The sequence below is a fragment of the Musa acuminata genome, chromosome BXJ1-1 (genome assembly GCF_036884655.1).
Source record: "Musa acuminata AAA Group cultivar baxijiao chromosome BXJ1-1, Cavendish_Baxijiao_AAA, whole genome shotgun sequence".
In the NCBI taxonomy this organism is placed as follows: domain Eukaryota; kingdom Viridiplantae; phylum Streptophyta; class Magnoliopsida; order Zingiberales; family Musaceae; genus Musa; species Musa acuminata.
In genome coordinates this window covers 1656281-1681946 of record NC_088327.1, presented here as the reverse complement: position 1 = coordinate 1681946, position 25666 = coordinate 1656281, and the positions used below count along the sequence as shown (strand labels likewise).

Here is a 25666-nt window from a genome sequence, read left to right as displayed (position 1 = left end):
GTCGATGATATTTAAAAAATAAAAGTAATTATTTTACTTTTATAATTATCCTAATACAAATTTTTAAAATATAAAAATTACGATACAACGACTAATATATAATTAGCCTAAATTAAATTTAAGGGATACCAAATTAAAAATCTAGAAATAAAGGTTTTTATTGAAAAAGGTCTCTATTTATTGAAAGATGATTTTCTAGAAAAAAAATCATCATAATAAAAAATATGATTTATTTGTATTTGTTTGTTTGTGTTCTCTATTTATTTAGTGAGGCTAATTAGTTGTAAGCCATTTGTTTGGGTTGGGCATGTGAGACAGGCGGCAGCGTTCATACTCCTTTATTTTACTGTACTACGACTGTGTTGGCCATGCAATGATAGCGAGAAAGAAGGGAAGGCAAAGGAGTATTGTATTGAGCCGAGGTTGACCGGTGAAGCTGGCGACTGATAGTTTATAGCTCCACACACTCGTTCCCCGGTCGCAGCTGCCTCTCCCTCCTACTATTTTGGCCCTTTCGTTTTGCTTTCCATCTCGTGCGTGTGTCAGGCGGGGAGAGTGGGAGAGCGTCTCGGTTGCAACCCCGAATCTTCTCCTCCTCAGGGAGCTCCTAGAAGGGCCCTTTCTCTTTGTGTCTTGGCACTTCGTAGTTCACGGACACCGGAGGGGTCCGGTTCGTCTCGGGTGGGTGTGTCCTGACTCGTGAGGTAGACCTCCAGGACGCTTCCAGTAATGGTGTTCCTGTAGATGAGATTTTGATTTCTATTTCTTGTGTTTCTGATATATTGGGATCTTTCAAAGGAGGGATTTTTACCCCGCCCCTCGAAGTGTTTGTCTCTGAGAAGAAAGAGAAGAATAGGATTTCTTGTTGGCATTTAAAGAATCTTGACGTTGTTGGTGTGAGCGTGGGAGAAAGATGAGGTTTTGATTCGGTTTTTTTTTCTTGGTTATCTGCTCTGGGAGATGCTTTTTGTGGTCTTATCGGAGTAGTTATCGGAAGAAATTAGCAGGAACGCGAAGGAGAAGGAAAGGGGGAAGAAGGAGGGTAAGAGGTTGATGTAACTCTGCCTGTGATTTTTACTACTTAATGCCAGAGATTGGAGAAATATCCTGAGAAATCGAGGTCTGGAATGTCGACCGAGTTGCCGGAGTCGCGGTCATTGGCACTGACGCCTACCTGGTCGGTGGCCGCTGTGTTGACGATCTTTGTGGCTGTTTCTTTGCTGGTGGAGCGATCCATCCACCGTCTGAGTTCTGTAAGTGCTTCTGGACTTTCTATTTCGATTCTTATGACACCTTGTGATCTAATCTGTGTTTGTTTGTGTGATCGATCACGGTGATATCCGTGTCTTCCTCATATCTTCTGAAACCTGCTAAGAAGAGTAAACGATCATAAATTATCTTGGGAACTAAAGCGTTGTTTGCGAGATGTGTGCCTCACTTGATGTTGCGGACGTTTATGCCAAAAAATAAAAAGCTATTGTAGGATTTGGGTCATTTCGCTGCTTGAGCTTTTATGCTTGCACAATGAGTTAGCAGCTTTTGTTTTGGAGCCGGAGAGGTTCGATTAAATATTCTTGCCGTTTCCCTTCCAAATCGCTCCGTCAGTATTCTAAATTTTGATGTGAACTTCCATGGTTCCATCTAACTGGATTCACAGGTTTCAGCATCCTATTGTCTGAGTTCTGCCCTAACTCCAAAACCTTGGGCACAAAAAAATGCAAAATCATTGTCGCACAACTTTATATGTAATTGTTTTCTTAGTCTACTTATTTTCTTGCTTCCTTGTAGGTTGACTGAAATTTCAGACATCCATGTGATGTTTTTGTTGATATTGGCAGCTGACATACTTGTCCTGAAATTAAATGCAATCATATCGCTTCCCTTTATTTTTTTACCTCATCAATGTGCAGTCTTATGCTACATTTTTTCTCTAATGAAAATAGTGCAATCATATGATTTCAGGTACCTCTCTGTCTCCGTTCTTGTGGGCCAGTCCATATATTTCTTCATGCTTATTCCTGTGCTTCACATAAGATTCTAATTTGTGCATTAGCAATCCTGTGAATGTTGAACACTTCTTTTCATTCTCATGTTTGTTAGTCACTAAACTATATGATCACTAATTTGGTAATGCTAGTTATAGCAGCTTAACTTTACCATGCTTTTTCACAAAAATCATCAATATACTGGATCAAACAGCTCTTCATGGAGATGCTTTAGTGTATATTGAAGTTTACTTGATAGATTGACATATCTCGTGCTTCATGATATATTAATCATCGCTATAAATTACTTGCGATTGTAGATGTTTATAGTTTCTACTGAGTCTGATTTTTCACTTTGGCAAAATGTAACTCTCGGACTAGCCCATCCAATATAGCATTTGCCAACCTGAGTTGATTCATGTGGCACACTGCTGAAACCTTTTTTTTTCTCTTTTTGTAAATCATAACCACTGTAACATCGAACAGGAAAGTAGTTTCATAGTTTTGTTTCAACTAAAGTCTTAAGTATCTTACTTTGTTTTATCTCACTTTTTGTCTAGTGGTTGAAGAAAACCCATCGGAACCCACTTTTTGAAGCACTAGAGAAAATGAAGGAAGGTATTCGCCTTTTTTATTTATTAAGTGCAACCAAACAAAGTTGCCATTTTGGTTTATTGCTGTGAAAATGTTGTGAGGACTACAATTCTTCACATCTCTATTTTTTCTCTCTTTCTCATGTATTGGCACAGTATATACTTTTGTGACTGTAATGGTGCTTGCTTGATCATCTTACATGTTGATCTGTTGTGCTGCAGAACTAATGTTACTTGGATTTATATCGCTGCTCCTGACGGCCACCTCAAGAACTATTTCAAATATTTGTATCGATTCAAAGTTCTATAATAGTAACTTCTCTCCATGTACCAGAGATGAGGTTGAGGATGTGGTGAACACCGAGAATAGCCCACCTCAACATCACAAACAGCTTATGGGCATTGTTCATCATCTCTCCTTTAAGAGGACTTTGACTGAGCTCAGCCGGAAGACCTGTTCAGAGGCATGTGTTCATCCATTACGAAATTAAGATCGTATGAAGTAATGATGAAGCTCTCTAGTACATTGCTGTTTGTTCTTTATATACCTTATTGTTTTCCAGCTTGTTTCTCATGCTTACAAGTTGCTTTCATTAATTTTGTTTACTTAATTCTGGGAAGTCTTGATTACATAAACTTGAGTTCACATGATCTGCAGGGTCATGAACCATTTGTTTCCTATGAAGGCCTGGAACAGCTACACAGGTTTATATTTGTGATGGCAATAACCCATGTGTCCTACAGCTGCTTAACAATGTTGCTTGCTATTGTAAAGGTTAGCGGATATGATTCACTTATCCTGGAAAACAAAAAAAACACTGATATCATTGATGTATAACCTACACCTACAAATGTTCTGTACACATAGACGTGTTTATTTGATGAAATATCTATATTTTTTTTGTGCTTTTCAATTTGCTATTCATTTTTTGTTCATCTTTTGTCTCATAATAATGTCACCAGAGACATGTTAACACAGAGATAAGGACAGCAAAATGTGTCGGGCATGTACCTTAACATCTCTGAGTTAAGATGACAGCTCACTTTAATGAAGACATTAATGGCTTGGTCGATTGATGTTATTGCATTGATCTCTTTTTGGGGCTTTATTTTGGGGAATTCAGTCCCTTTTCTTTTCTCAGGTCTTTTTCTTAATATTTTATTCTTCTTTTTAATCTCATTAAACAGGGTGTTAGTTTCACTGTGGGAATATACATCCTTAAGCCATATACATTTACATGAATAGCAGTAGAACTCATAAAATCTTATATTTTTATACTTTTTAAAAGAATCTTATTTTTTTATAGCACCTCATTCTTATATGCATTTTAGCTGTTTATTTTAGTTGCATATATATACTCGTGGAGGGCTAATATTGTCGTTGCCATGTTATCTGAACAGATACATACTTGGAGAGATTGGGAAGAAGAAGCTCGTAGAGATCACTATGATTGTTATGGTGGTAAGATGCCTGATGGTTCTTTGGTCAGTGGTCTAAAGTGAAAAACTTTTAAATCCAAGTTTCAGACATGGAGCAACTATAATTGATTCCCGCCTATTTGGAGCAAGGCTTCAACATTATGACCATGGAATATAGATTCATGTTTCTTGACACCTTGAACAAACTGGCATAACAGTCTACTATTTGGTCATTGGTTATGGTTCAGTGCACATGCATTCTTAGAACTCTTAAGTAGATTTCAATAAACAATTATTGTCTCCCTGAACATTATCCTGCTTTTCTGTCTTCAATCATCATTATTTTTTAATTTCATGTTTCAGCGGAAATCACAAGAGCATTGCAAATTAGAAGGCAGTCAAGCTTTATGAAAATCCATTCATCAAATTCGTGGACCAGAAACAAATTTGTTATTTGGGTGGTAGGTGCAAACTATTAGGTTTATTACATTAAAAACCTAGTCTATATTTTTGATACACGAGGAAAGGCGTATGAGAATCAATAAAAGCACAGTATTCTTTGTTGAGGATAAAGTGAGTGAACTTAGAGAGATTAGGTGTGTTTACTCTTGGCAAGTACTGTTGTTCAGTTCTGCAATTGTATATTAACTGCTTTGCGGTGTCCAATTAATTATTCTGCAGACCTGTTTCTTTCGCCAGTTTGGAAGATCGGTTGTACGAGCTGATTATCTTACCCTCCGCCGGGGATTTATGCTGGTACACCATAATCTGAATAGTGAAGTGGTTTGGATGCAGATTTACTTCCTGTTTACTCGTAAAGGCATCTGTAGTTATTAAGTCATAGTGCTCATCTGTTATTGTGCTTTTATTCTTTCTACTATAATGATGAATACAAGCCCCTTATATTTTGTTTTCTTCTCCATATTTTTTATAGTGTTTTTCTTCTCTAAAGTGTACTGATTTTGGTATAAGATAAAATAACATGAATAATTTTAACCAATTATTTACAAAAGCTTGTTTGCATCTCCCTTTTGACCAAGCATGTGTTAGAGAAGTAATGTGAATAATTTTAAATTTTCAAGTTGCAAGTAAACCAATTATTAAGTGTATTTCTTAAAATGGTACTGAAAATTGGTGACAATATCCATGTCATTCCTTTCTCTTTTTTTTTCAGAGAGAAGTGGTGGAAGTAGTACACTGACAACTGTTTGTTTAATTTCTTTCCTTCTAAGATAAAATTTGCAAAAAAAAAAGAAAAAAAAAGAACCGTGTATCATTATTCATTAGCACCTAGTAGTTGACCTAGTCACCATACAATGGCATACTTTGGTGAAGGAAGATTCTTGTCTTTTCTCGGAGACTTATCTTTTTTCTCATGTATAAATGGCAGAACCACCATCTGATATCGACATATGATTTTCATAGCTACATGATACGCTCTATGGAAGAAGAATTTAAAAGGATTGTTGGTGTAAGGTTGGTTGAAGTTTCGATGCGTAATGTCCATTTAATCTAATTGAGCATCTTTATTCTTCATTGTTATTATATTCCAGCTAATTCTACTGAACTATATTAAAATATTTATGATTAACCTACTTTGAACTGTATAATTAAATCATCATGTTCCTTTGATATACATTAACTAACATTCTAAATTTTAACTTATGCAGTGCACCATTGTGGGGTTTTGTTGTTGCATTTATGTTGTTCAACATAAATGGTAAGTTTTAATGATACTTATTCCTCAAAATTGCTTCACATGTAGGTGTGAAATATCCAAAATTGGGAATTTGTTATTGATTTTCCCCCCAGCACTCACATTTTGATTCTTGGTGTTACTCTAGTCTTCCAGTTGCTTATTGCAACTACAACCATTTGTCTTGCAGGATCTAATCTTTATTTCTGGATAGCCATTATTCCTGTCACAGTAAGTACTAGATTGTTCATTACTGTTAACTAGTTATGAGAAATTAAATTGATCGCATAGATCTACCTTTCATTTGTCCGTCTATGCAGCTTGTACTCCTGGTGGGTGCGAAGTTGCAGCATGTTATTGCAACTTTGGCACTTGAAAGCGCTGGCTTAAGTGAATTTGGTGGTAGATTAAAACCTCGAGATGATCTATTCTGGTTTAAGAAACCAGAGCTCTTATTATCATTGATTCATTTCATTCTTTTCCAGGTATGTGCTTTTTCTTTATTTTATAAACACTTGCATCCTTTTTACTTACATGCTTAGGAATGAATAAAAATTAAAAGGCTTTTTGTCGCCTGCAGAATGCATTTGAGCTCGCTTCTTTCTTCTGGTTCTGGGTATTTCTCTCTCCCTTTTGATCTTTGAGTAAATAAAGTTGGAAATATGATTAATCTTGTTGGTCAAGTCAAATGTAGCTTCAGTACTTAATTGCATCACTACACCTTTTGGCTGTTATTTTACAGTGGCAGTTTGGCTACGATTCATGCTTTATTAAAAACCATTTGCTGGTATACTGCCGCCTTATCTTAGGGTAAGCAATTGCTGGCCAATGATGATTTAACTGGTTTGGTAGGAAGACCTAAAATGGTCAGTTCGATGTTTGCTAATGTGCCTCTCAGGTTTGCCGGTCAGTTCCTCTGCAGTTACAGTACGCTGCCGTTGTATGCGCTGGTTACGCAGGTATTATGCCATGAAGTGATAATTAGATTTCTGGTCATTAGCCAAATTTATTGCTTCAATTCTAGAATAAATTTTGGAGGGACAAAGATGAATAAATTGATTTATGTGAATATATATTGCATTATGCAAGTGTAAATGCATGCATGTATATGTTATAAATCTAGACCATGCATATCTGTGTATACAACTTTTTATATGCTTCAAATACATGTAATATGTGCTTAACAAATACTTCTATTAAGCGGACAGCTGATCTATGTTTGCTTCCTTGTAAAAAAAAAAAAAACTTGGCCTCAAATTTATGCATATGGATACTTGTTTGATCGGAAACTTCTATGTTATTGTTTCTTCCTTGAAAATACTTGTCTTAGCCAGAACTTATAACGCATGCACACATACGAGTGGCCTCCAAATCATCGGTATGACTATCAAAATGTGTAAAGTTATACCTACCTGATTGCTTTGAGGACAAGGTTGTTTGATTTCTGGTCACTCACTCTTCTCCATTTACATATATGTACACACTTTGCTGACTGCTATATGTTTTTGTTGATCAGATGGGATCAAACTACAAAGCTGCACTTCTTCCGCAAAGAATCAGAGACACGATCCATGGATGGGGAAAGGCAGCAAGGAAGAGGAGAAAGCACCGACGTGGTATGGATGAGTCGACAATCCACACGGAGACGAGTACCGTGTGCTCCATCGAAGAGGATGAGCAGGAGTTACTCGAGGATCCCTCCGACCATTCATATATCCAGATCGAGTTGCAGCCCTCTTCGACCATCACTACTACCATTACCGATAGCGACCATCCCACAGTTCGTAACGGGGGTTCCACCTACATCAACGACGATGTAGCTCTCCTTCATTCGTTATCGGTACCTTCTTCCCCTGCCCTCTCGGGGCGAGGAAATGGAATATCAAGGTGTGCTTCCATGCCAAATTGGAGAGGATCAAGAGATGCATGAAAATTTAGAGAGACTCCTGAGAGATATATATATATATATATATATGTGTGTGTGTGTGTGTATAATGATCGTATGGTAATAGGTAGTCTAAGAGTTAGCTCCAAGTGTTTTCCTGTAATTCCCCTTGGATGAATACCTGATGTAAACAAGATTAACTGATGATGAACTTGTTTTACCCGAGGCTTAGGCATCGCAAATATTTGATCTCTGATAAGTTTTATCATGGATGGTGTTGTCTGTAATAGTTGCAGCAGCCATGTAGAAGCTCGTTATTGATTTGACAGTCTTTATCTGGCAATTGAGCTTAAGTATCGGACTTACTGCAGAAGGAAAACATTGAAGCCAGGTTCGATTACCCCGAAAGTAGAAAAAAAAACCCGGTCCGAGGGGCCACAGAGCTTTATATATACCAACCAACCCACGTGAGCTCATGATCGGCTCAATTTAGCTCGAAAACCGGTCGATTTGAGGCCAGCCTTCTCTTAGATGGGTCAATGCAGTCAAACATGCCGCATAGATCATCATAATTCTTAACGGTCCGGGTCGAATTTATCTCGCCGGTTCACTTACACCGAGGGTAGAAATAGAATCGGGTCGCATACGCTACACAGCGTTACGTTATGCATGTGTGGTTGACCTGAACAAAAAATAGCTCATGGCCGATTCTATTTTGACCCGAGTTCAGGTTGGTTTTGTGACCACCCTTCTCTCAGACTCGATCGATCGATCACGCAGGAGCACAAGAATCATAAGTCATACGCATCAAACGTTCAGGCCGGTTCAATTACATCGACCGGCTACCTGATGATCATCGACATGCACGTATGACCCATTTCCCAGTCTCAAACAATAGGGACAAAGCCAACCCATACGAATTAGGCGCTCACTGATGCTAAACTCAGAAGAGCAAGATAGGAATTACCTGTAACATTACCTCTTACTGCAAGCCATAACACATCCGGAGTTTTTGCTCCAACTTTGGACGCCAGTGGCTAGTGAGCTTATGTGAAGAAACAAACTTGCGAGGCTGAGGATTTCTGCATCCTGCAAGGTTACTTTGGAAGTATGAAATTTTAAAGCTAGGATTTTTCTCCAATATACCATCCTGAAACAGGAATTCAAATTACAGGAAGCAAAATTTTGATGTCATATAACCTATGAATGAAGTATTATATCTTTTGGGTTCTGCAAGTATTTTATTTTTTTCTATACAAATTAGATTTTCAAAATAAATCGCCAACTGTACAGCTAAACAAAATTTTATTATCACCTAATCTGTGCGAAATTATATTGCCAATGTTCCTTCAATAATTTCATTCTCATCAGAATCTGAACTCTGGGGCTTTGGCTTCGACGCAACCCGTGAAAATCCGTATCCGAGGGAGCTACCACTTGTTTGACATAACTGCAAGTACAGAAAGCTCATCGCGTGAAGGTCAGGGAACTTGATGCAGAATAAGAAATTAGAGGTTAGCACACAAAAATAAATCAATTCAGCAAGTATAACATGAACAATTTGTGATATTTTACCTCCGTGAGCTCTGAGAGATGACGATTTCTGAATTCATTGATTGTTGCAGCAATTTCTGACATAGGCAACTTGGCCTGAAGGGGAACATAATTCTCACAGATTCAATGAACAAAATCAAACCAATGTTATCTATGACCAAGTACTAAATATTCAGAATCATGCAAGTTCAATCACACATTGATATTCAGTTTACCTGTGCAAGAACAGCTGATGCTAACTGGAGACTTGGTTCCAAAGTTTCAGGGACAACCTTGACAATATTCAATAGAAAATCTAATTAGAATGTCAAAATGATCTTTTCATCATGATATAGTAATGTCTATATAACTGAAGAAAACATGTTGACACTTTTTTCTCTCTTCCTATGCTTTGAAATGGAAAAGGGATCGCATAACCTACCGCGGATGCACCTGCCTTCTCCAAATTAATGCCATGATCAACATCATGGGCCCGAACAAATGTCTTAACATTTGGAAAGTATTTGCTCAGTGCCCATACTGCTCTATAATTTGCACCAGGAGTATCTAAAGCTATTGCAGCAGCACAAGCTCTGTCAGCACCAACTTTATGGAGAACCTGAAAATTAAGATTCCTGAATCTATGCCACAGATTATTTTATATTATAAGTGAAGATAAGCAAAATTAAAGCTTTTCTAACCTCTCGGCTCCCTGCATCTCCAAAATACACAGGAAGGTCAAGCGCACGTCCAACCGCTACCCGGTCACTGATAATATGGCATGAAAGATAAACAACTTAACAAACAAAAAATAATTGGAAACAAGTAAGAGATTTAAGTCAAAGAAAAGTAGATCCTTTCTGATGAGACCATTTAAAGTTCAAAGTATTGTAAAGATGTTCTATCAATTTTGCCATCTCAACTAATATGACTAAGAACTTCAATTGTCACAACGTTCAAATGTACATGTCAAAGATTTTAATTTAATTTACTCTCCAAACAACCCAGAGGATCTTCACCATTCCTTTCTATCTGAGGATAGTTTTAATCCTGTTGTCCTATGCCATATATGGCTGTAGCATAACAGTGATATGCAATAACCGCATAATCAGATGTTTTGTTTATATCCAAAATAGTTAGCAACTGATAAGATTCTTTTCAGCTACTAATAGTCATTATGATGAAATTTATAATATACTATTCAGTAGACAAATTATGACAAAATGACATGCTTATCCCTTGACAACTGTCAAGTAACAATTTCTCAGAAAGCAAGAACTTGGAGTCTGCCCCACAAAATTGGTGAATCAACAATAATGTCCCTCACAAGGGACAATTATGAAAGACCCAAGTCTTTCAGAAATATCCCTTAAGAGGGACATTGATGTTACTCCCATCTTTTGAGGGGCCATGTACCAAGTGTAAATTTTTTAAAGAGACATCCACCATTTCCAACTTCTGCAGAGACACAAATGTAAATCCTCTGATACATATAATCAGATTTATTTTAGTGTGCCAAAAATTATGCTTTGTTGGGTATAAAATTGCTCCTATATCCTTGGACAATTTAGTTGGTAGTGGTAAGGCTTAACCATGCCAGTATCATACAACTAAAAATTCTGATGCTTCTATATTAGGTAAAATAATGCAGATGAATGAAGATTACATTTCAAGAAGTGCTTTGCTAAAATATTTCAAAGTTTTCTATTGAGTACTCATGTATATACTACTAGTAGTGATCATTTCTGTGCAGGAGACACTCGAAAGCACATAGGTCAGTAGCTGGCAAAGTTGTGACCATATAAACACTAAATCAAGATATGCAATTTCGCCTGGTTCGGTATGGCATGACCAGTATTTGCCGGTCCGATCGCCAACCGGCAAGCAGACCAACCCAATTTCGAGTGGTTCAAGTGTAACACAGGATTACGGATCGGTAAGCCCTATGAACCGGGCAGTGAGGGTTGTGAATTAAAAATTTTAATTCAGGCTCGGTTCAAGTTCAGGCCCGGCAATGGACCTGGATCGGACAGTAAGCCCAGCCAGATTTTTTATTTTAAAATTTAAAATTTAAAAGTAAAACCCCAACTTATCGAGTCGTGTATTCTTCCCCATGTCTGCCTATACCGTGCTGATCCAACCCGGGACCAGTACAGGGGTTCGGTATGAGATTACATTCCATGCACTTAATTATACAGAAATGTAAGAGCATGCCTATCTACTTCATGCCTGAGTTCATCATGCAATTTTTTTTATGTAAATACATTTGTACTTTAAAGAGCTCATATCATTAATATAAAAGTATAACATAAGCCATATAAGAGAATACAAAAGAACCTTACCTTCTGACGTCAAGGGCAACAAATGGAATTAACCTCTCGGAAAGAAGTTGGGCTATAATCTAAAACAGAGAGACCGAAAAGCTGTTACATTTTGAAATGAACATAATACTGTGGGAACATCATATATTGGCCTGGTTCAAGATAAGCAAATTAATGTGTCAAAGAGGAGGGTAGCAGAAGTACCTGACCAACACGTCCAAATCCACATATGATTATATGGTCTTGCAGATCATCAGTCTATACAAGAAAAGATGATAACGAAGATTAAATTTCTGGCTAGCTATAAGTACATAGTAACAATTGTGGGATAATACAAAAAATAAAATATTTATGAACCATTTATACGTGTAATTTACTTCCAAGCCTCAAGTAAAATATAAAAAGAATTGGGAGCCAATCCGTGGCTAATAGTAAGACACTAAGCTGGAATTTCAAAACATGCAGTATTCCCATAACAAACCAAATATCAGTTAGCATCCACAATTCTACTTTTCTTTTTTTGCACAATTCTACTAATATTAATCATCACAAAAAGTGTTTCACTTGCAGAACACTTGGTTTACAGAAAATTAGAAATTGGCAATTTTCTTGCTAATCAGTTGTATTACCTAATTAAGGACATGAAAGTCATATTCCAAAACAACACTTTAATAATTGTTAAATAAATATTGTATATGGAGTTCTTTATGTTCAAAGGTATGTGGACGTTTAAGTATGGCAGGTCAGACCATTGTTGCAGAAACCTTCTACCAGTATATCAAAGAGCTTCACAGGTGTCCAAGTGCCGGACAAATATCCAACTCAGGGGCATATCTAAGATAAAGATACACGAAAGTTGATGCAGAATCCAGGCTAACAATTGGTTGAAAATATAATGTAGTGACATGTGTATAAACATACAACATGAAACAGATTATCACAATTTTTCAGAATCCTGCAACTTTTACCCAGAAATCCTTAAGAAGTAATGAAATGTGTGTGCAAATATATTTAAAAAGCACTGAATATCCTTGCTGACTAGATTCAAAAAAATGAAAGAAACTTGTACCATAAGATCCTATTGTATTTGAAATGAAATGTCCAATTATTTTACCTCACTTTCTACTGGCAATAGACTTCTGACGTCATGCTGCTCAAATCTAGAAGCAAGCAACTGACCTCCAGCAGCTAACCATGGCGTAAGAGCCATTGAAATACCAACAACCAGAAACAACAATGATGAAAGCCGAGAAGATAGGATACCCTATATACAAAAAATAGAATAAATAAGTTTCATCTGTCAATCAAAACTATCTAGCCATTTCTATAACAGGAAAAGGAAAAAAAATCTATAACAGGATAACCCTTAATTTTCCCCTGATGGCATAATTATGCTACTGATGGAGCCAATGCATAATGACATGTATAAGCATGCTGCAACCTAAACAAACACCAATTAATATATATTGTATGGTCGCGACATATTTGGAGAAAATAAATAGTATAAAAGAGCTCTTAAAAAACACCAAATTCAGAAAGATCACCTGATTTACAGCTTCTCCAAAAGCAACAAATGCAAATTCTCCACCAGGAGCTAGGAGAAGACCAACTCTTATTGCCGCTATAGGCGAAATGCCAAATAGTCTACCCACTAAGGCAACCAGCACAGTTTTTCCAACAATTAAGAGACTCAGTGTCCCCATAATAGCTGGAAAATTTCCAAGCAGCAGTTTTGGATCAATGGACATACCAACCTGAAAAAAATACACACATGAAGTTTATGAACAAGTTTGTCAATGAGCACATAGAAAATTATACACATTACATTGTATATTCAGGCCATGTTATACAGTCCAATAACTGGCATAGTTTTCTCAATATAACCAAAGTTCAGAAACTTCTTATACTAAGGCTAAAGCTGACATGATACTAAATGAGAAATGCTATCTACCATGGCTCATCGCATGTCCTAGGGAAAGCTTCATACAAGACATGCAGAGAGAGAGAGAGAGAGGCCCAGCAGACTCACACTCCATTGTGAATAGGATCACAGTATATAGCATTAGGTGCGTGCCAATGAACCAGTCAATTGAGAATGTAACTCAAATCATTGCATTTGTTTTGTATCGGTTTAATTTTTCTATAATGACTGGCCTAGTATAGTTTGAAAAAGACAAAAGTAGAACAACTTTCAATTTGGTTTGGTTTGGTCTGTGGTCTAAGAAACATCCATACTAAACCAAACTGGAAATGATATAACCATACATAATACACGGTGCTTGGGAGGGTATCCTATTTGCATCAACCACCTACAGGACCCAGATCTTAATTAAAGGTGATCCACAGTGGTCATTTGGTGGTTGTCCGGTGAAGGGCTGGCTTGTGCAGCTGCTCTCTCCTTTCTAGCTGATGTTTCTGATTGCACTGCCCATGGCCATCATATGCAATTTTCCCATATATTAGCAGACTGGGAGGCAAAATTTGTTCTTCTTTTTTGGAGTGTTGTACCCGGTTAATTCCCCAGCAAATGCCTTGGATTTAGCTAAAAATGATATGCATGATGAATGTTTCTGTTACTTTTGGAACAAATCTTATGGTGGTCTTGAACCCTATTTACCACAAAAAAAAAAAGATCCTACAAGTTATATATAATAATCAATATACATAGAACATATTTGTTAGAATTTTATAGTTAATGTAAGTGTTATGAATGTAACATTCACATAAACTATAATCACGTATAACATAATATACAAACATTATACAATCTTGATACCAGACCAAATCAACTAATTTTGGTTGGGTTTTTCCTTGTGGTTCCATACACTATATATGTCTGATTCCATTCTAAATTTCCACAAAAAATTAACTGAACCAAACCATGTGAACCCTTATGTAGCATTGTTCAAATAGACATTTAATGAACAGCTAAAGAGTTCTTCACCTGCATTAGTTAAGCAGATCGGTGGTTTCTTTTCCACTCTTTCATATTTTCTATATTTACTACTCAACAAGGATTCAATAATAGCATATCCTTTTATTGCTTCACTCTTTCTTTATAATTTACTTGTATGCAAATATGTAATGGATGTACAAAAAGGATATATAAAAGCATAAAGTAACTTCATAGCATAATGGCAATGTGAATTTAGCCCAGCATCATTGTTGTCTAAACAATCAACATGAAAGGATGCTTTGAAAAGCAAACATAAAATACTGACGGATAGAAAAATGGGTGGTGTATTGACTCTCAACCTGATTCACTTGCTTTATGTAACAAAATCATGAAGAAATGGGACACAGGATTCGGATAGAGTACATACTGTCATGAAAAAGAGGCCCAACAGAAGGCCACGATAAGGAGCAATATCTGATTCAACTTGCAAGGAAAATTCTGTCTCTGCTAGGAGAAGACCAGCCAAAAAAGCTCCCAAAGCCATAGAGAGTCCAGCCTGTTATAGGAAGTTCCACTAATGATCATTTGAGAGAACAGCAGGGAATCATAATAAATAGTTGCACATACCCTTGCTGTAAGAAGACTTGTTCCCAATATAACAAGGAGTGTATTTGCAGAAAATATCTCAGCATTTTGGTTTTCTGCAATTTGCTTATAAATTGGCCGAAGAAACTGCCAGGTCATAATAGCCAAAGAGTCAAAGACAATTAATATATATTGAGAAACATGATGAACTCGAAAAAGAAAATTCTACAAGATGTATGAACAGAAAATTTTGTGTTGTAACATCAAATTTTAACCAAAAACACTCATTTAAGCACACTCTGTCATGCAAACTGACCATAAAAACATGTCTTACTCAAACAATACAAAACCTATATCCAAAATAAAATTATTCCAAGTGTCAATAGTAAAGGAAACATCTCGTAATCAAGAGAAACTTTCAGCATATCAGGATAGCAGTAGTGAGAAAGTGAAATTAAACATAAAGAATTATGAAGGATATTACAACGTTAAATCAATCAGGAATTAGAGCGAAATTAAAAAAACAAAACAAAGAAATCCATATGGAATAAGATAATACAAACAAGAATAACAAAGTTCAGCCAAAAAAAAAAAACTGACAAAAATAAGCAAGATGGAAAAGTTAACTTGCTTGGCTTAGCAAACACGTCACTCAAAATTAAACAGTATATAGGGGGTGTTATGTTTAACACTGCCAATGTGAGTCCCAAGCCCGGATGAAAAAGGTAGAGGGATGCATTAGGTCACTGACAACCAGCATAACATTATATCAGTCTCATGAACATTGATCATATCTGATTTCAATATAAAGAAAGTTAGGTCATCACCCGAAAGTGACAAGTCACCTACACCACCTAAGTGTCCCGAATTGGTCTTTGCAGATCTTAATTACGGCAAAAGATTCATGTAGCAAATCCCAAATAGTTAGGACTTACAGTTTTATTGTTGTTGTTGTAGTTGTATAAGGGGTATTATGTTTGTTGGTCCCTTGTTATATTACACTAAAATGGTTTAAAATACCAGTTGAACTGGTAACAAGTACTGGTAAGGTGAATATAGTTTCATATCATACACCATTCTTTTCAACAATACTCTGCAGGACATGTCGATAAATCATTAGCTATACTTGTATCATACTGATCCAATAGTTTATTGCAACTAATATCAAACCAGTATTTAAAAACATGATAATAATGAAATATTTGTTCAATAAAAGTCCAACTTACCAAGCGTCCTCCAGCAATTATGGCAGCGATAGCAACTATTGCTTTTACAGCAGCTAATCCAAGAGCCTCTGCTATTGCTTGAAATCCCACCTGAGGGAAGACAAGACAGTCAACAAACAATAATTTTCTTAGCTTATTTTATGAGCTTGCACTTGAAGGAGATCTTGATCAATAAGATGGTAAAATCATATAAATTACGTAGTCATCAACCCCTACCAAAAGTATAGATATGATGATAAGCTACAGTTAACCAAGCAAAAATAAAAAATAAAAAAGACAGAAAGATCATCACTAAAGAACTCACAGTCGATGATAACTTGCAAAAAAGTTCTTAGAAAAGTGCATCTGAAGTAGTCAATCAGATTATCAGAGTGCACCAAAGTGCAAAACCACCAACAGGGATACTGAAAAGTAATTGTCTTGGCAAATGAGGCAGCTCAATTAGTCTGGCATCAAAAGATGATGACATGTAACATTCGCGGTCTTGGTATACAAGGGAATGTGGATCTACTACTAGCAACTTGATTCTTCTTATATGATTCTTGTATTCTATCAAGGTCACTTGGTTCATTAATATTTACTCTCAAGTTTTTATGCAGACAACTTGATGAATTGTGATCTGGCATCCGATGATTACTAGTTAGGGCTTCCAAAACTAAAGATTATTTGGTTTCTTGAACCATAAACCTATATGATAAGAATCAAAGACATTCATTTATCAACTTCATAGTGCTATTTAGAATGCTACTCTTCATAATTTGAACTTTTTAGTGCACTATATATCCCTCTATCATGATGCAAATTCTGTAAAGGACGAAAAAAATCTTCAGAGTAACTGAAGTTAAAAAAGGTGGCTCAGATCAGAAGGCTCCTGCAAATACCAGAGTTTGGGAGAGTAAATAGACACAACCTTGTAACTGCAAGCAGAAGGCTATTATGTAGCTTCAACCTTGATAGACAACCTTACCATGGTGACATATCTCTCTCTCTCTCTCTCTCTCTGTGACTAAAGTACAATGTGTTACATCACTTTATTTTTTAAAAAAATATTAATGAGATGGAGTGTAGAGACAACTATTATGAAAGGCTGAATGCTACATCGGTAAGGTTGCATTAAGGCTAAGCGCGGACCTTGGTATAACAGTAAGGTTGCTCCTTTGCGATCTGGGAGATGGAAACATTCTTTTTAAATATTTAAAGTAAGACTGCGTACATTGACTGTCCCCAGATACCGCATTGGCAGCCTTATGCACTGGACACGCCCCTTTTTGCTGAAGGCTACATCACAACCCATTTAAGGCACCATAACTAGACCTCAAAGAGTAGACAACAAGATATCAACTCAAGCTCCATAAGGATACCAGCCATTCTACCTCAGATCTTAGGAAAACTGATCCCTAAATGCATCAAATTTTGGGGAGAAAAATATCAGTTAACATCTGATTTATCCTGTAGCTAACAAGTCAAAATCTAGTTTTTCTATCAAAGATAGCTATTAATGCTATAGCTTATAAAGATGGTCATACAGTTAAAACCTATATTAGGGTCACACTTTAATAAGATTTTATGAACAAGCTGCTATAAAAACTAATAAAGCATTGTTAAAAATGAGTAAATAGAAGGTTACCCCTCCTTTGGATGAATTTGGCGAAATGAGAGGTATCAGTATCAGCAGAACCACCACTGCTAAGTCCTGTGATAGATTAAGGTAAGGCATCAATTACTAGATCAAACAAAAAATTATTAACAGGAACAGAATAAAAAATATATAGCAGCAAATACCACGATATGATATTCAACTCCTTTAAGCTGATAGAAAAATGCAAGGCAAATTACAAGCAGGAAAAAAAATGTTCCCTTAGAATAGAGGATTCTTTTGTCAATATAGGCTTTAAACTGATGGAAAAATACAAGGCTAATTACAAGCAGGACAAAAATGTTCCCTTAGGATAGAGGAATTCTTTTGTCAATATAGGTAACACACAGCAGCTGGGAAGATACATATAAGACAAGACAGCCTGATATCTGATTTAACTTGCAGGCAGACAAATCTGGTTTCAAGTTCAGGATATTGTAAATTCATATTGCAAGCACCAAGCAGAAATGAAACTTCTACCTAGAAAAGATAGAGATACCTGAAAGAGTAACACAGAAAAAGTAGCACGTCCATGGCGTGATGTGCTCTCCCCTCGTTCTTGCAGCACCTAAAAACGTGCAAGTTGATAACAAAAATGAAGTGACACACAAAATATACACATGAAAATGGACATCCAGAGTCGGAAAGTAATGAGTAGTTGCAAAACAAATATACCTGCAAGACAACTGCTGTAGATGATAGAGCCAGACCATTACCGATAACAATTGCTGCTGGGCCCAGTTGCCCAGAGACTAAATGCGCTATCAAGCCAACTACTATTGCAGTGACCAAAACCTGTGAATTGTCAACAAAGCAACAACCTACAATAAACAGTTTTGCACAGGATCACAATTACAGAAGAATTACAGCACAATGGAATCACCTGAGCAGATCCTAAGCCAAAGACATATTTCTTCATTGAGCTTAGCCTTTCAACAGAAAGCTGCAATTGTGTGTCATAAACTCAGTTGTCTCATCAAACAAGTTCAACAAATGATCAACTATTAGTACATCAGCAACCGATAAAAAAAAATATAACTTCAACACACTACCTCAAGCCCAATATTGAATAGCAAAAACACGACTCCGAATTCAGCAATGGCCTTTGTCCCGTGAACATGCCGAATAATAGACAGCCCATATGGACCAATCAAGATACCAGCAGTAAGATATCCAAGTACAGGACTACCTAGAAGATACAACAGAGAATAAATGAAGCTATCCAGATAAATTCTTTGAATAAACACAGGTTATCTCATAAGACAACTGTAGGAATTCACCTATTTGACAAGGCAGAAGGCACTGTGACCAGAAAGAAGAATATTACATGCAAATTTTTACATGTAATTGTCTTCATTTTTCACACTAAATCAATTTTCTATGATAATTTTTTCACAAAAACTGTGTCCATTATTTTCATGACAATAATTCTATTTTTCCTTTTTGGACCACCCATGAATTTTAGTCCCCTCGCAGACTATAGATAATCAATGTTGCAAAAGAATCACGTAAATAAGTTCCATATAAGAATCACCTTTGGCATATTTATATACTGAATGCTGCTGTTCCTTATAATCTTTATCAATATTTACCACATAAATTTGGTCTCCAAAACTGTCATTTTTTCCAGCCTAGAGTTGCAGCATATCTTAAGGTCACATAGAAAGCATAATGGGTTTCAGATTTCACTTTGAGACTCGACCAGAACATAGACAAATATTTTGGTATTGCATTGTTTTTTATATAAAAATGATGAAAAAAAATAGTTATCAGATCTTCCATCAATGCTGAAACAATTTCCTTGTATTAATTGACTTGTATGCATAATTAATAGTATCCATGTTTTTGTATATGTTCCACTAACCACCATCACATCATCATCCATGAAATGACCAACTTCGTCTAGCTTTATTTGCATATATGTTTCAACCTATGAAATGTGAAAACTACAGAGTAATATATGACCTCAAAAAAAAAAATCCCAATTAATTGTCAAGAACTTTATGCTTTGCATAATCATAGTTATAACTTGCTACTGTGAACAAGATTCTAATTACTCTATGTTGGATTCATCAATTCTTTCTGACTATAATTATCTCCTTAGCCAATATTTATCTTCATAAACCATTCTAAAAAGCCGTAGCCAACGGACATCTCTAGTTTTATTATGTTCCTCTCTTAAGTAGGTGATCTTGGCATACTTCGCTGCATCATTTTGCTTTTATCACAATCTATTAATCCTAGTCTTTTTCCTACAAAACTAGAAGCCCATTTTTAGCACTTCAATAAAACAGATTATATTTGCTTTCTCCTTGACAAACAAAATTTAACAGGGTGTTCTTGTGGTGAAATATGAAAATCAACCAATAAAAAGGGTTGATTCTGTAGAAAAAGAAATAATTAATCAAATTGACTTTTGCATATAAACAAACAGTAAAACTCCAAGCACTTGCTTACCTCCAGGTATTTTCTGGAATATTGGTACAAAGATAACGCTAGCTAGCAGTAACCACAGCATGTCAAACAGCGAGGCCTCTTCTTCATTTATCTGTCAGAACAAGAGCAAGAAATTATGTTAGTAGAGAAATGCAAGGTTAAAGGAGTATTAACAAAATTAATGGGAAGTACCTCTATATCAAAAATACTAGAGAACATTTTTATTTGAAAGTCCATGATATACTTTAATAAGCACTAAAATATTGTGTCACAAATTATAATGGATGAAAATCTGCAATTAAATTAATACCTCTTGCTGAGGTAAGAGTTCAATAAGTTTCTTTAATCTTTTAGGGATCTTCCTTATTGCTCGAACCACAGGCTTGGCAGATGAGGCCACTTCTTCAATACTGATTACATCTGGCTGATGAAGCAATTGTGAGGTCCTTTCTACTCGATTACTTAAGAAGTAAGCCCTGGCACATCAATTAATACATATTGAATTCCAAAGCATTGTTCGTTGGCATGACAGCTTAAAATAAAATAGTTAGACATGAGAATCATGAAAATCAATAGCAATTAGGATGAGAAACCAACTGTATTTATACTTTATATGCCCTTTCTGGGTACAGGAGAATCATGAAAGAAAATTTAAGAAATTTAAGAATTACTAATAAAGCCATTTTGTATATCTTCTGTCATATCAAGTATTTGTTGCTAGTTGTTCTAGGGGTGTCATCATTCAAGCCAACCATGCATTTGTTCTACAAAATGTAATATTTCACCAAGAAATGATGGCAAATATACAAACACTAGTTGGTAATCTTACTATAACAATTAAAAATGGACCTACAAATTTTACCATAGACAATATTTCCTTTGTTAGATGCCTACAGGAAATACAAATAGGCCATAAGTGTAATTGATCTACCAGTAAACAAGGACCAAAAATTTAGCACCATAAAGTAGGCATAGCAATTGCTACACGATAGATAGCAAAGATGTGAAAGTCTATTCGGCAAGGTCTGGTGGACATGAAGCTTTGAAGAATCACGATACCTATATTTTCAGAAACTGAGAGAAATTGACATACCAAAGAACAACAGGCTTGGATGTGTAACTCTTGGGATGCAAGCAAGTTAAACAAATGCATGTGGTAGCATTAAAAAGACTGGAGCCACAAGTTGAGTTAGAGATTTCCCAACCTGATCATTTTCTAAGGCCAACCAAGAGCAAGTCAAAGAAAACTGCTCATGGCCAAAAGGTGTGGTGATATGGAAAATTTCTCATATCAAACGGGTCCAAACTTAAGAGAAAAAGTAAAAACTAGAGCAGCAATATAAAGAACCTCTTCAATAAAGTAAAAAGAATAAGATCACCGGTAGGGTGTGAACATCATAGAGCAAGGGTTGGCGCAAACTTTATCCACATTATTTTTAAATTTGCTTGTAATAATCAAGTATATCTCCTTGTACATTTGCTTGTAAGAGGATAGAAAAGGAAATATGGAATCCAAAAAAGCTACAAATTTGATTGTAATGATCATGAATATTTTCTATAGCTAAAGAGCAAACACCACCAAAAGGACAGGAAATAAAAGGGACAAGGATACCTTTAGAGTACTCCCTTTTGCGGCACAAAAAAAAAGAACAAAACATAATGCTGGTAAAACAGTGGAGCGGATAAACTAATAAATAAGTATCCCAATGAACATAAAAGACAAAATTATCAGGGAATGATCCAGGTTTTGCTCCCAAAGCATTTAAAAGATGTCAAACCACAGACATCATCTACTAAAATGGTTCAAAGGGTTAAAGAGAAAGAGAATTGTGTCACTGATGCCCAGATAATCCAAAGAAAACACTAACAAGGCAGAAGAACCCTATAACCCCTAAGCACGAAAAAATGAAACTCTTAAAATAAAAGAACACCAGAGAAAAAGGTAGATGTATAAAGGGCTAACATGTTATACAACCACCTTATAAAGAAAGGGAGCCATTAGTGCGCAACCGACATATTGCAACAGACAATAAATGATTTTGGAGTCAGTGAGTTGATGAAATTTATGATTTCTATATGTAAGATTTGAATTAAGTTAACACAAAAGAGAAGCAAAGGTACATTTAATCAAATCAGAAGTTAACCACAGATGGATTTGTCCTTGATAAATGGATAATGAGAAAAAAAAAAACATTATGTTGAGAACATATTTTAGTCCTAATATAAGAGTACATTAAATCAAGCAACACAGAAATCACCTCGAATACTAACAGTACTACTAAAAAGATTTAAGAGGGTCACGTTCCAACGTCAGAAGAAAGCCATGAAATATCAAATATAGAGTTAACGCACTAGTTCTATCAAATATCAGAATTGCTTATATTTCAAATGAAAAAAATATATATAAAAGTATGATCCAGGAGAAAGTGGTTATGCCTAGTCGATCACCCAAAACAGTCTGTTGTTAAAGTCATATGAGCACATCATAAGGTAACAAGTATACCATCTACTTTTAGGAGAACATTTCTTAGGACACGCACACCAACTCCTTTGCAGGAAAGAGGGGCTCATGCATATCTTTATATTTAATGTAGATTCAGTGTAAACCAAGAAGAAAGGCTGAGCTACTAGAATGTTTCGGATTCTTAAGACTTTCAAAAGCAATTTCAACTCCGTTATTGGATAAATTCTCTTCATCAACTTCATTAGCATAATCACATAGCACAAGTATCAAATTATCAGTCTTTAGTTACATGAATCTGTAGATACATTACACCATGATTCACAGAGATAAAAAAAAAAAAAAGTTGACGAAAGTTAATAATAGCAATACTTAAAAAATATTGCCCTTTTTATGTTCCTTGGTTCATCCAAACAAGGTCCCTCTAGACCAGGGTGCTGTGAATTGCAGAAAGTACAATCCACGACAGTTAAGAGCTAAACAGAACGTAATGATTATTTGGAACTACCTGACACGAAAACATTGATAAACCATGAAGGATTTGAGTAGCAGAAGTTAATGCATTACCATAAAACTCACCCCATTCCAAGAAACATAATTCCGATAACCAGCTTGGGTGCTTGCTTCTTCGCAAAATTAACAAGGCCATGGAAGACAGAGGCAAGTGTAAACTCTTCATCTTCTACATCAAAAGAGAAAAACGATGCAGAAAAGAACCTTGATGACTTTTTCAACGAAGCCTTGGGTGCATTAACAGTTGAAGAACTATCCCTAGTGAAGTCCTTTTGTTGTTCCTGCTTCTTTGCCTTTGACTTTTCAAACTCTATATCAGCTTCTTTGGTAAAATCCAAAGTCAACTTCCCATTCTCTTGATCACTCAGTTCATCAAATGTTTCCACCTCTTCAATGCTTCGAACAGCCACATCACCAGCCACAAGTTTATCACCAACCAACACTTCATCTCTTTCGGTAGTAGCGTCGCTGACAGTACCTCGTGTAACCTCCTCAACAACATTTGCTTCCTCCTTAACCACCTGGTCCTGAGAAGGTTGTGCTTGCTGCTCGACAGCATCAGCAGAAGAGACAGCTTTCTCAGCTCTCTGTAGTGCCAGCTCCGCATCATTAACACGTTGAGTAGCCTCCAGCTCAAAAGCCACTGCCTGTTCAGCGAGAAGCATAATGTTTGCCACATCCTCCTCAGCTTTTAATGAATCCAGCTGAGCTTTCTCAGCAATCTGGCGCAACCTCTCTACTTCTTTTTGCAGTTCCTCCTTCCTCATCTGAATGCGTCTCAAACCTTCTGCACAGCTTTCCAAGCTTTCCTTGCAGCCACTGATCTCTTCTCGAGCAGATACAAGTGCTTGTTCCTCATCATTCTCCATTGAAGGTTCTGTCAATGTCGTTTGTTCCTTTTTGGAATCAATAGCTTCTGCTGCCACTTGCAGCCTGGCCTCAGCCATTGAGAGGGCCATGGTGGCCTTCTGGACTGCTTCTTTGGCATTGTCCTCTTCGTTAATGATCTCCTGAATGGAAGAAACAGCAGAGTTAACATCTTCCCAGGCACGTTCCGCTTCATCTTTTAAGGCAATCGCTGTTTCTGATATCTTCTGTGCCTTCTCTTCAAACATGGTACTGTTAAGCCGAGCAACCTGCAATTCCTTGCTAGACTTCTGTAGCAATTCCCTCAACTCATCCACTTGATAGGCTTCCTTTTCCTCCGCCTCTGGACCACTCAGCTTTGCATCAGAGCCAGCCCCTACTTCCGAGTCTTCGATGGAAGGCATCTGCTCATCCACTAAGTTGCTTTCAGTGGCATCAAAATTCTGATTGCTGGCACCAACATATGCCAAAGAATCATTCGATTGACAGTTTAAGAGCATGGATCCCTTCAGAAGCTTCCGAGGGTTCAAGAAATTGCCTTCGAAAGGTCTCCTCCATCGCCCGGAAAAACTAAACGGCTCACTATAATCTCTCCCGAGCACTGAGACCAATGAAACACGACCATTACCAAGTCCACGCACTCCCCCCCCCAAGGAATAAGACTTGCAGCAGACCTTAGTTTCACGAAGTACGCTGCGACTTTGCCCTCTGTACGTAAACCTCAAATAACTGGAGCCATTGCCGTAATCGAACGCGGTCGTCGGCCGAAAACCACAAGTTAAATCCATCATCCACTTCCGGTGCAGACAAATCTAACACTTCCCCCACCTGCGGAAAACAAGCAGACCAGCATCATAATGAATAAATCACCAAGCACCAAGCACTCAACAAATATATGAAAGCTCCCAATGACGGATCAAGATGAACATTAAACCCTAGAAAACCGGAGGAAAAGAAAATTCCAATAACGGATCAAGATGAACATTAAACCCTAGGGACCAGCGGAAAGGGGCGTCCGAGGAGCTCAAAATCGAGCTCTAATGAGGGCGCCGAGGGCAAAGGGGAAGCGGAGGAGTCGTACGGGCAGATCGAATGCCGGAGCTCAGTCGGAAAGCGATCAGATGATCAGTGGCGGAGAAGACGATGCAATCGGTGGCGGGAGCTCCTCTTTTCACCCCCCGCCCATCCCGTGGCAGCGACAGGGAGAGGAGAAGCAGAGAGCAGGGGCGGAGTCACGGAGAAGCGTTGAAATGGAACGGCGGGCGAGGAGGCAGTTTGCGATTGGTCCACAGGTTCGGGGACGCAGCGTTACCCTCCCCTTGCGCGAATCACTCGCGGCTGCCGTCTTTTGATGCTTCGGTTGGGTTGAATATTCCTTTGAGGCGGCGAAGAGCCGCAATCCGAACGCTCGATGTGCATATTCGTCATCTATTCGGATTCGGATCCCATATCGGATCTGGTTCGGGTAATTGAAATCCGGCCCTTTAAGATAAATTAACAGGATCGTAGTTCTCGTAGTGTCTAAAGTCGTGCGGTCACTTCATGCACTCGTGGCATGTGGAAAGCCCCCGTCGAAGCGAGAAGACCGACCCACTGGTATAACCAGCAAAACGT

General features: G+C 37.1%; 2 protein-coding genes across 7 annotated transcripts; one reads left to right on the top strand and one right to left on the bottom strand.

Annotated features, from left to right (window-relative positions):
- Window positions 1–390: 390 nt before the first annotated feature.
- Window positions 391–7831, top strand: LOC103979966 (MLO-like protein 14). Of its 2 annotated transcripts, XM_009396243.3 has the most exons (15): window positions 393–1253; window positions 2546–2603; window positions 2801–3042; window positions 3237–3353; window positions 3980–4040; window positions 4361–4458; window positions 4679–4753; window positions 5388–5473; window positions 5668–5717; window positions 5884–5924; window positions 6014–6178; window positions 6274–6309; window positions 6436–6503; window positions 6592–6652; window positions 7210–7831. In XM_009396243.3, the coding sequence occupies exons 1-15, from the start codon at window positions 1128–1130 to the stop codon at window positions 7621–7623; spliced, it is 1698 nt and encodes a 565-aa protein (XP_009394518.2). In that variant the 5' UTR covers window positions 393–1127; the 3' UTR covers window positions 7624–7831. The 2 variants fall into 2 exon arrangements, with proteins under 2 accessions (XP_064940589.1, XP_009394518.2); XM_065084517.1 differs by lacking the exon at window positions 2546–2603 and having other exon boundaries at window positions 391–1253.
- A 616-nt stretch (window positions 7832–8447) lies between these two features.
- LOC135582240 (K(+) efflux antiporter 2, chloroplastic-like) lies at window positions 8448–25448 on the bottom strand. 5 transcript variants are annotated; one of them, XM_065084275.1, is made up of 22 exons: window positions 25134–25448; window positions 23252–24880; window positions 20522–20687; window positions 20233–20323; window positions 18828–18964; window positions 18659–18718; window positions 18451–18570; window positions 18275–18343; window positions 17767–17832; window positions 16140–16229; window positions 14956–15060; window positions 14756–14884; window positions 12977–13186; window positions 12547–12696; window positions 11637–11690; window positions 11454–11512; window positions 9813–9879; window positions 9554–9730; window positions 9348–9404; window positions 9154–9228; window positions 8894–9028; window positions 8448–8667 (listed from the first exon to the last, which is right to left on the bottom strand). In XM_065084275.1, the coding sequence occupies exons 2-21, from the start codon at window positions 24841–24843 to the stop codon at window positions 8909–8911; spliced, it is 3594 nt and encodes a 1197-aa protein (XP_064940347.1). In that variant the 5' UTR covers window positions 24844–24880; window positions 25134–25448; the 3' UTR covers window positions 8448–8667; window positions 8894–8908. The 5 variants fall into 5 exon arrangements, with proteins under 5 accessions (XP_064940347.1, XP_064940445.1, XP_018683907.2 ...); XM_065084373.1 differs by lacking the exon at window positions 8448–8667 and having other exon boundaries at window positions 8690–9028; window positions 25036–25448; XM_018828362.2 differs by lacking the exon at window positions 8448–8667 and having other exon boundaries at window positions 8690–9028; window positions 25043–25448.
- Between the last annotated feature and the right edge of the window lie 218 nt (window positions 25449–25666).

Bases quoted from the DNA above. Each gene is read 5' to 3' on its own strand.
- LOC103979966 (XM_009396243.3), top strand. From the start codon at position 1,128: ATGTCGACCGAGTTGCCGGAGTCGCGGTCATTGGCACTGACGCCTACC. The intron at 3,354-3,979 runs GTTAGCGGATAT...TTATCTGAACAG, and splicing joins TGTTGCTTGCTATTGTAAAG to ATACATACTTGGAGAGATTG. The intron at 5,718-5,883 runs GTAAGTTTTAAT...TTTGTCTTGCAG, and splicing joins TATGTTGTTCAACATAAATG to GATCTAATCTTTATTTCTGG.
- LOC135582240 (XM_065084275.1), bottom strand. From the start codon at position 24,843: ATGATGGATTTAACTTGTGGTTTTCGGCCGACGACCGCGTTCGATTAC. The intron at 20,688-23,251 runs GTGAGTTTTATG...TTGATGTGCCAG, and splicing joins ATTATGTTTCTTGGAATGGG to GGCTTACTTCTTAAGTAATC. The intron at 12,697-12,976 runs GTGATCTTTCTG...TTTTGTATATAG, and splicing joins TTGGAGAAGCTGTAAATCAG to GGTATCCTATCTTCTCGGCT.